A 10,863-nucleotide genomic window follows, 5' to 3' on the forward strand; every position below is an offset into this window, starting at 1 on the left:
GGCACAATGGCGGGATGATCCTCCCTGTCAAATGTGCACGGAACTTCCGACCACTCGACATATCTGCGGCACGGCCGGAACCGTGGCGTTCGGGATCCGGGTAGCTGATTTTGTAGCGCGGATCGTGGGGGTTCCGAGGAAGGTGTGGTAAGCCCCCACGCTCTTTTTCTCGAAGGGGTTGGATTTACCTGCGGATCCGGCTTTGGGATCCGGCGAGTTATCATCCTCGTCCATCGCCTCGGAACTGTCCTCCTCCTTGTCCTTGTTCTTGCCCTTGCCTCCTTTGCCGCGTGGGCGGTGCTTCCGGGCTCGCTTGTATCCTCGCCTCCGGGTCGTTCTTTAGGTCGTTGACCCACTTGCAGTTGCGGTTGGTGTGTGTGGACTTCCCTGTAGCCGGATCCAAGTGGGCCAGGCAGGGCATGTCTCTGTACTCCTCGTAGGTTTGCGGGGCGCGGGATCCGCCGGCCAGTGACCTCGGTGCCATGCTCGCCGACCCCTGCCGGCTCCGCCTCCGCGGCCGCGTCCTCTTCCGCCTCCTGAACCTCCGCGTTGGAACGCCATGGCGACCATGTCGGATCCGCCACTCTTCTGGTCATCAGGGTTTTTGCGTTTGTGGCCGCTGTTGTTACCGTTATCACGGTTCTTCTTTTGTTGGTGCAGGGGGATTGCTGTAGCTGCGATATCACCGCCTGCGTCGTCATCGGCGGCAGTGTGATCACTGGCGATGGAGATCATCTCGTCCAAAGTCAGTTTGTTGGCGTTGGCCAAACATGTAAGCTTATGCCTCAGCAGTCCTCCTCTCTGTAATCCACCAATGAAGGCGTACATGGCAGTGGTGTGGTCGACGTTTTCGCACTCGTTCCTCGCATGCCAACCATCTTGTGAGGAAGTTTCTTGAGGATTCTCCCTTCTTCTGGATACAAGCTTGTAAGTCGCTTGCTGTGGCAGGTCTTTTGTAGGTGCCCCTGAAGTGTTTCTCGAAAGCGGTCTTCAGGTCAAACCAACAAAAGATGGAGTTTTTCTCGAGGTCACTGAGCCAGATCCGAGCTGGTCCTACAAGGTACAACTGGAGCATGCGGCAGGCGATATTAGGGGTTCCTCCGGCGAAGGTTACTGCATTGTAGTAATCCTCAATCCAGGTATCCGGCCTTTCGGTGCCATCATAATGCTTCGGGTTTCCGGGTAGCTTGAGGGAGCTCCTTGGCTTTGGTTCCTCTCGAATCATCCTGCCAAAGCACTTCGGTCCGATGTAGTCGGTTCCGTATTCGTTGAGGCGTTCCCGCGCGTCGCGCGAGCCGTGACGGGGGGACTGTGAGCGAGAGCGAGATCTCCGGCCACCGCCTCCGCCTCCACCTCCGCCGCCACCGCTAGGTGGTGGTGAGGGAGACCTGCGAGGGGGCCGATCCGACCTCCTGCTTCCGCCCGCAGATTCTCCCGGCCCTCCCGGTGCCGGCTCCGGCTCCCGTGGCTGCCTTCGCCGTGACGCCGGCTGCCCCGGTCGTTCCGGCTCCGGCGGGGCTCCGGGTCGCGCTCCTCATTCCGGCTCCTCCTAGGCTCGGGCTCACGATCAATGTTCTGATTCCGGCGAGGTTCCGGCGTGCGCTCCCTGTTCCGGCTTCCGGAGGGCATCACGATGTCGCGGATAACAATTCCACCATGCCCTTGAGGCCTGGTGTTTCCGGCTGGACTACGGCGACGAGGGGGACGCGGGTAACCATTAGGCGGAGGAGAGGCGTTGCGGTACTTGTCTCGTCCGGAGTACATTGCATCCTTTCCCTTTCTCGGATCTGACGGTGGCGTCTTTGATGGTACGGGGATCGGAGTTGGGTGTTCCCCGGCTTTCCTTCCGCGTTCCGAGGATCCGGTTCGCGACTCGTCATCTCGATGGCGATTGTTGTGGGCGTCCTTCTGCGCAGTGGAGACGCAATGCTCCGGGTTGGATTCCAACTTGCGCGAAGTATCTGCCTTGCTCTGTTGTTTAACCGCTGAAGCGACGAGCGTGCGCAAGTAGTTGATGTCAACCTCCTCGTCACTTTTCTTCAGAATTTCTGCAGCTTTTGCCAAATTGTCCTTTGGGGTGGCGAGCGGCTGCTGTTCGGCAGGGGTTGCGAAGTTGATCCTGCGGGGAGGGATTGCTTCTCTGACGATTCTATCAGCCTCCTCCTGTGCGTAGGTCATTTTCACCTCCCACTCCTTTCTCATACTCTTGACTTGCTCGAGCGTTGCGGTGACTTCGCGATCCTGTCTTTCAAAGCGATCCATGATCAGTGCAGCTTCTTCCCTCTCATCCAATATAGCAGCTGCGGTGTTAGCAAACTTTTTGGCTGTGGCCAGCATCTCCTTTCTAGTGGCCTCTAAAGCCTCCGGATCTGCGGCATCGCCAGGGGTTATTGGCTTGTTGAGGACGTCTGACTTTGCGACCAAATCCATGCGTGCTTGTGCCACTATCTCTTCAGGCGACAGGAGGTCCTCCGAGGAAGAATCCCCACGGGGCCGCTCCCGTGACATCGGAGATCCGTGGTGGGATGGCTGGGGGTCGGATTGAGTGTCTGCTGCTTCTGATCCGTCTTCTCCGAGCGCCGCTACAGTTGCAAGTACCTGCTTTGGCTGGACGGAATCGACTTCGAGGCTGTTCACCGTATCCGAGTTCCGTCACCTTGCGATCAAACTCTGCGGTGTCCATGGACTGGGTGTCTCCGGAGATTGGGCTTAGATTTCCCAAAATCGACTCTTCAACCGGAGTTTCGCTTTCTCCGACAGCCTCTTGCTGATCCGGAGCAGCGTTGTTTTCCGGGGCCTCGACCTGCTCGGGACCAGCTCGGATTCCATGAGGGGCGGTTCCGGCGGTATGGGCCAAGAAGTGTACGAGGTGACACCTTTGCTTCTCTAACACCTGGGAGACCCAGGCGGATCTGCATTGGTCTTCCACCGTTACTTCCTGCTCAGGGGCGGATTGGGTGGGTTTTGATTTTTTCAGATCTAAGGCGGAATCTTCGCTAGGAAGTTCCAGCGTCTCAGATCGGATCTTCGCGACTGCGTCCCGCTCAGCGGCGGTCGCGTCAGCGCTACTTACCAGTGGGTTTCCGTCGGAATCGACGGTTTCCCCGATGAAGATGTGTATGCCGCCAAGCCGGGACGATGGAGAGCTTGACGGGGTTGGTTTTAGCCGGAATCCAGCACTCATCCGGAGGGACGATCGGCAGATTTCCGGCGTAAAGGACACGCCCCACAGCGATGGTGTCGTCGTAGCTTCCCATGGCGGAACCCTCCCGGTTCCGGCCTCCAGACGCCGCATGGTCCGAATCGAAACGAATTAAACATGTTCCAATCCGTGTCACCCCGTTGGGCTCAAAACAGAAAAGGAATATTATTTACTCAAAATGGGACCTGAAAATAATCAACGTTGGTTAGAATACTCACATATACGATACATATATCATATGCTCGTCAATGAAATCTCTAATCAAAACTTCTCGGTATTAGGGGGAAGGGAAGCAAACACCTACTCGACTAGTGGATGACATTATTGGTGGTGTTTCTCTAGGAGGTGGAGCAGAGTTTATTCTACCGCGTCGACGGCTACGGGTCTCGACATCGTAGTGTAGCGGGATCTTGACGATGGGTGTGTGATGATGGACGCGCGCAAGGCGGTGGCTGATAGGGAAAATGTGGCCGATCTTTCGACGAGACGTAGATAGATCGATTTGTTGGTGGAGTTCGTGCTTGACGATCCGACTACACGTGCAAAGCTCGTGTGTCAATGCAATCGCTAGGACAATCTCTGGGAGTTACTGATCTTGCGGATGCACGATCAGCCTGACCCGCGAGGGTCTTAATTCCTACCTGAAATAAAGAACAAGTAAGAATTAATGATGCAATCAGAATATTGTGGATGAAAGATGAAAGCTTTATTGAAAAAGGTGGGATTCCGAATAGTCGGTCTTGTTCTGGGCGTTGGCCTCAAAAAAACTACACGAGAGTTGCTGCAATGGCTAACTTTTAGTCTAATCAAAATCCGAGTCTAAACGTGACGGCTATGGGGGTATTTAAAGGAGGAAAAGGTGGGGTTTCGGCCAGCCATACGTATGGTGGCCGAACCAAACCCTAGAAGGCCCTTCCCCCTTCAATACGGACTCTAAAAAGTGGCTGACTTAATTCCTGCGAAAATGACATGGGTCTGGCCCAAAACTAAAGGTGACGCAGCACCATATTATGCTATGGACGAAATTATGAAGTGGAAAACTCTATATTTCGTCCATGTCTTCATCTCTTCTTATGGTGGCTTCAAAGTTCTGAAATCTCCACTTGCGACGTCATCTTCAATTCTCAAATGCTTGCTGCCGTCTCCTCCATGTGTGATCATGCTCCAATGCTTGTCCTCCTCATCCATGCTTGGTCCTTCATTCCTAAGAGTAACAAACATATCTGATTTAGGCAGCATCATATTCTCATGTATGTGAGAAATAGTTCCAAGAAACGAAAGTACCTGATAGTTAAGTTGTTTGGCACGAGCTCGAGTGATTGGTCCTTGTATTTGTGTGGCTGTAGGTATAGCGATTGTATCAATAGATGGGATGTCCTCATCAGTGGCGCTAGTTGTTGTCATGGAGCATCGACATCAGGCCTGACAAGGTTAACGCTTTGATCCATGTCTTGAAGATGGGTTGGCGGTGACTTCTAAAGTATGTGCAAAGGTATGCGTTGAGCGTCTATTGGGTCGATTTGTGCTCTCGGCTAAGCCTTGGGCGGTTTGGTGAAGCATCTGGTTTTAAGATGATGTGTGTAGGTGTGATATCAGGGCATATGGTTGCAGCATGGCTACCCCTTCATTAAGGTTGTAGGTATTACGACAGTTGTAGTTATTTAGATGGCTTCTTGTTGATCACTGTATCCTCTTTGATAGCTTTTATTGAATAAAATAAATAAACAATATTATGTGCACCATTTTGATGCATAGGCTGTGGATTTCAACCTAAATTTCAAAAGTAAAATAATAGCAATCAGTTTGCGTTAGCATCTCAAGAAGCAGACTACCACCAATATATTCAAAATATGTGCTCAAGCATACTACCAAATTCGCCTCCTGTGTTTTTTTTTCGAGTCGAGAGTACGCGAACGCGTACCTTACTTTTATAGAAGGTAGAAAGCAATATTTACAAGATTAGTCCTCTCGTAACAGCACAGAGAAGACTAAGGAGCCTCCCTCACAAAAACAGAAAAAAAAAGGACTACTCCCTAACCATTGTCTAGAACTCCCACTCCTCTCTCCCTATGGATAGCCTTCAGCTTAGCTAGCTCCTCAATGGCCAGCCCTATGATGGCATCAGTGCTACGCTGTTGCGGAACATTGTTGAAGCACCACACATTGCGATTCTTCCAAAGGACATGCCCAACGGTGCACACCAACCCATCGAACCATTTGCGATCCGTTCATCGGAACCTCTCCCGCTCAGCCAGCCACCAGTCTTGGAGGCGACTATTTCTTTCTGGCAACTGAAAGCTCCAGCGTCTTTTCTATTGTAGCGAGCAAAAGATGTTTTTTTTTCCTTTTCGAAACCGAGGCAAAGGATTTGTCACAAAATACTAATTAAAATAAATGTGTTCTATTTATACTAATAATGAAAAATCAGATGAAAATTGTTACAACAAAAACACAAGCAAACCACACCATGCAACTTCCCCGCAGAGAGACAACGAAGAAACTAATAAAAAGAATGCCCTTTGACACTACATACAGGAAACAAAAGAGAAATGTCATTGTACCGTGCACAGGACATCCCGTACATGTTTTGCCCGTTAGATTTGCAATTGCTTTTAGATTCGTGTTGTATAAATCATTTGATTTCATTGTGTTTTGGAAATCTAAATCGAAATGTTTTGCAATGAAATATGTTGATTTATTGCGTGGGAGGTCCCGTGCACGGTACTTTCACCGCTCCGGGAATCAAAACTGAATCTTCCAAACACTTCCTGAAGAAGTCTGACCCCGATTAGAAACAAGATCTGATTCAAGACTTTTAGGTGAACTGCTTGAATATCCAACATAAATAGTAGTCACTGCATAACGGTTCGATCAGAAAATGATCCAAAGAGCATTTGCTAGACTGAAGCTATGACGCTACACATGAAGACTAGTAATCTTGATGCGGCGTGACAATGTGCAAGACAATTGCAAAACAAAATAAGTAGTTGGATCATCTTATTGCCAGACAAGCTAGTTAGTTCTAGATATGAACTCTGACTGAATTAGTTCTCTTCATGCCTTCTTAGTTTGTCCCTGCTTCTTGTCTTTGAGGAACTCTGTGAGACCCTGGAGCGCGACGTCGGGGTCACTGGTCCTCAGCAGCATCTCCGACACCTCTGCCGGCGTCACCTGCACCACCGCAAGCAGATCTTGTATCTCCGGGAACAGGGGGTGGTCGTCGACGACGAAGTAGTTCCGGGCAAGCGTCTTGAATGCTTCCCAGCAGCAGAAGCCCATGTAGATGTGCATGTCCATGCGCCCTGGCCGCAGCAGCGCCGGGTCGAGGCGGTCCTTGTAGTTGGTGGTGAAGACGATGATGCGCTCCTCGCAGCTCGTCGACCACAGCCCGTCGATGAAGTTGAGCAGCGCGGACAGGGTAACCTGAGGTTGCCATTTGGCCAAGCAAATGTTGGCCTTGAGAAATGTATGTTCGTTGTGAGTAACTGAGAAAACATGTTTTTGTTGTGATTACCTCAGTATTGCGCTTGGGCAACGGGGCCAGAGCCAAGGATTCTGATGAGTCGGTACTGTTGTCATCGCCAGTCCCCGCCGGCGTCTTGCTCCCCTTGCCGTCGACTGCCCTTGACATGGCATCGCAGCAGCAGTCGATGTCCTCAATGACGAGGATGGACCGATCGTGCATGTTAGGGAGCAGCCACCGGAGCATCGTGGTCTCGACGTGGCTGAGGTCGAGGTCGTAGATGTTGTAACGGAGGTGGTTGGCCATGGCGGCGACCAGGCTAGACTTGCCGGTGCCAGGCGGGCCGTAGAGCAGGTACCCGCGCTTCCACGCCTTGCCGATCCGCCGGTAGTGGTCCCTACGGTTGGCGAACAGGTCGAGGTCGGCCACGATGGACTGCTTGAGCGTCGGCTCCATGGCAAGGGTGTCGAACGTGGCGGGGTGGTGGTGGTTCAGGCCAAACCACGAACGCCCCTCGTTCAGGCAGATCTTGAGCGATCGCTCCCGCAGCTCCATCTCCTCGGCCGCCGTCATGACGAAGGGCACGTACCTCTCCATCGCCAGTTCTGTGTGCTCCGCGTCGAAGCTGAGCATCAGCATGAACTCGCGGTCGCCGCTGGTGCCGGACTCCCCGGCATTCGTTTTCTTCTTCTCTCCACCGCCGCCGTTGCTCTTCTCGACGGACGTCCACGTGAACTGCACACCGTCGAAGACGTCGATGGTGGAGTCATCGGGCTCCATGAACAGGCGCTTCCTCCAGCTTCTCCGGCCGGTGTCGTCCCTGGACTTGCACAGCGTGAGCCCGAGACGGCGCATGTCGCGCGGGTCGAGCCTGGACGACAGGTACGTCCGCGCAGCGTCGAAGAGGAGGTTCTCCTCGCCGCCGGAGCCGCCACCGGTCTGGCTCCGGACGATGAGCGTGCGCCGCTCCTTGGCGCCGCCCCAGCCGAGCCGCGCGCGGAACACGGACGCGCCCCAGCGCGCCGCTGCGCGCAGCTCGTCGGGGAGGAGCTCACGCGCCATGCTCCGTGCCAGAACCGCGTACGCGGCCGCCGAGGCTGCCGTGCTCAGGGCCTTCCGGTACGCGTCCGCCGCCTTGCCACCATAGGCAACCGTACTCCCTGACGAAGGATCCATCGGCGCCTGCCGCCGGCGCTAGTGCGAGTGGATTTTTCGAAGTTGGGCCGTGCTAGACTGCGAGTGGGGAACTGGGGATCCCGTGCGACGGTAGTGAGGTTTTGTTTGCTTTTAACGGTTGCATAGTAGTACAAGTCAGGTGGCCTTCCATATTCCGGTACTGTCGTTGAGTGAGCTTGACTGGTCAAACTATACAGGACAAGGCAAGCATGCCTTTCTCCTGTCCCCATTCTTCTCCTTGCCCCGTCAGGCCGTCACGTAAGAGAATAAGATGAAAGAAAACTATTTATCCCATTTGATTGTTTGCTTAATTTAGTTAGCTATGTGTTCAGTATGTTACTCACACTTTTATAAAGTAAAAGGAAAAAACTCACTCAAACATAATTCTTACTATTACAATTCAATTCTTAGAAAATGCAGATATTTCTGAAAACCGAAGGAGCTCTATCATGGGTGATCGTGGGCATGGTCACTTCCACTGTGGGGCCCACGACCATGCGTCTCACCTAATCACGTTCTTTCTTTCTCCCCCACCTAACACATAGCCTCGTCGGAGATCAAGAGAAGCGCATAGATGGAAAAGTGACCTCGACCTTATAGGAGTCGGTGACACCGCGTTTGGCCGCGACAGAGAAGATTCCGCCCAGTTGACCACAAAGCACTGGCATAGGCTCAACCTTATAGGAGTACGGGGTTGTCTGCGCTTGACATAGGGTTTCATTATGGGTTGCCGACGCTGGAGAAGAGGGAGGTCGAGGACCTAGAGGGATGGTTGCGCAACGCCAAATCGGTGGAGGAGGGGCTTTGGGAATGGTTGGGTGGCAAGGCAGCGCGAGAGCACCGCCGGTATCGGTGGCATGGGAGATGGAAGGTGGTCGCGGCTGCCAGTGGCGATGAGTGGTGATCTCGCTCCCCGCCCCTCCTTTTCCGGTGGTACGGAAATGGTGCTTCGTACCCTCCTCCCTGGTGCCAGTAGGTGTTGTACTTCCATGTCCCCTCTCTTCCAACAAAAAACTAGGTTGTCAGAATTTTGAATGTGCTCACGGGAGCCTGCAAAAATAGCAACACCATCTCAAAACTAGCCTCCTCGGGTGTAACTTTGCTAGAAAGAGAAGCGTTTTGTATCTCGTCATAAAGCCTCGCATTAAAAAGTCGGTTTTGGTAATTCTCGTCATAAAACTAGATGAGAAGTAAGTTATTGCTATGTCAAATCCTACACCATCCGATTACATCTTGATTCGTGTATCTGAGTTGCAAGTTGGATTGCACCTGAGTTTTTTCAGTTGCAAGTGGGGTGATATTTTTTCAGTTGTAAATCGGGATGCAATTAAGAAAAATGCTCCAAGCCGTTAGATTTTCTTCGTGATTTGTACTAGTCATGAGTTGCAACATGAGTTGCAATTGAGATTTGATGATGTCATCTGACCAAGAACTGAGTTAATTCTCAATCGACCGAGAACTAGTGATGAGTGATAAAAAGACATCCACCTTTATCACCGTTTAAATTGGATAGCTTTCGTCATTATGCTAGAAATACCTCTCTAGCTTTGCCAGTAATCTCTGATCAATGCAAAGATGTGCAAATCTTGTTGCTATTTGTTTTGTGTAGAAATGGAAACTTTTAGAACCAAATCAAGGGCAATTAGTGAGGAATTATGAGCTAGGAATATCACCCAGACAACCAGGTTCTAAAGATAAGGAGTAGACCCTTTAACGACCACTAATACAGTCTTCCCCACCCGTATGGTGTGTCGGTGGCACCACCTCGTTAAACCAAGTATTTATTGTGAAGGCCCCCATGGCGTTTGAGAGAGAGAAAGAGAACACAACTCAAATATCATTCATCCGCCATAATCAGATCTCATCTCCACCAAAGCTCTATCGTGGCCGCCATCGACTCCACCACCTCATCACCATCACCCTCCCCCTCTCATAATATTGATTCCATCGCGACTACTGATATTGGAAGGCTATTTGTTATTCATGAATTCAAGTTTTTCAATACAATGTTTATGATTGCTGATTTGATCATGTGTGGGTAGTCCTCACGAGATGACGGTTGAGGCCTAGCCTCGCATAATCATGTGCATCTCTTTTTACTCATTGGATATTTTCTAGTATGTTAATCAATATTCATCTTTTGTATTTTGTATTTTTATCTCAATTCCAAGACTTGATAGGTACCCAAGTCCGCAAAATATTGGCAAGGGATTAAGGAGAGGGTAGAGGTAGTAGCATGATCCAATGCTTATACCCAAGAGAGAGAGAGAGAGAGAGAGAGAGAGAGAGAGAGAGAGAGAGAGAGAGTGTGTGTGTGTGCATATTGGTAGATAGTGTGATTACAATCTAGGGAATCTAGGTGACATCATAGATCTTAATGGTGTTATACGTACATCTTAACAGTTGTGGTTCCTTGTGATGCAAAGGAATTCATGGTAGGATAGTAGATCCATATGCCTCCTTGCATGTTGGCTATGGTGTTATTAGAACACCCCAGGTGAAATCTTAGCCATGGCTTATCTCCAACAATGGATACACAACCAAACAAACAAAACACTTGGTCCGGTAAACCACGACAATTTGCAGCACATCTATCAGTGCTTGGTGTGGGAATAGCATCCATGATTTATGGCACATACGCACTGGTACGAGAAAGCACAAAAGTTAATGACGAGAGGGCTCTCCTAGGTGCCCAGAAAAAGAGAAACTACTCGACCTTGCCCGGGAGCGGGATTCTTTCCGTAATATCCATATGAAAATGGAAAGGAAGATCCTAACTAAGCACACGTATGGAAAGGCACCAGAAGAACAAAGACTCAAGATCTTGTTGGAGTGATCTAACACCAAAAGCATTATTGATAAACCTAGGTTTGTAGGAAAAATTGGCAAGTACTACAATCGGATAATCCGGCTTGAAGGTATCAACCCATTTTCTAGCGCCGTTGGCGAAAAAAGCAATTGCTACCCATGGTGAGGTCATTAAAGATTGTGCTTAATAGTTTAGCTTTTGTTTTGGTTTATT

At 50.8% G+C, this 10,863-nt stretch overlaps 1 protein-coding gene across 1 annotated transcript; it reads right to left on the reverse strand.

Moving 5' to 3' along the window:
- Window positions 1-6,256: 6,256 nt before the first annotated feature.
- LOC124647385 (AAA-ATPase At3g50940-like) lies at window positions 6,257-7,841 on the reverse strand. Its single transcript, XM_047187340.1, has 2 exons — window positions 6,717-7,841; window positions 6,257-6,625 (listed from the first exon to the last, which is right to left on the reverse strand). The coding sequence occupies exons 1-2, from the start codon at window positions 7,839-7,841 to the stop codon at window positions 6,257-6,259; spliced, it is 1,494 nt and encodes a 497-aa protein (XP_047043296.1).
- Window positions 7,842-10,863: the final 3,022 nt, after the last annotated feature.

Source organism: Lolium rigidum, chromosome 4 (genome assembly GCF_022539505.1).
Source record: "Lolium rigidum isolate FL_2022 chromosome 4, APGP_CSIRO_Lrig_0.1, whole genome shotgun sequence".
Classification (NCBI taxonomy): domain Eukaryota; kingdom Viridiplantae; phylum Streptophyta; class Magnoliopsida; order Poales; family Poaceae; genus Lolium; species Lolium rigidum.

Bases quoted from the DNA above. Each gene is read 5' to 3' on its own strand.
- LOC124647385 (XM_047187340.1), bottom strand. From the start codon at position 7,841: ATGGATCCTTCGTCAGGGAGTACGGTTGCCTATGGTGGCAAGGCGGCG. The intron at 6,626-6,716 runs GTAATCACAACA...TGGCAACCTCAG, and splicing joins TGCCCAAGCGCAATACTGAG to GTTACCCTGTCCGCGCTGCT.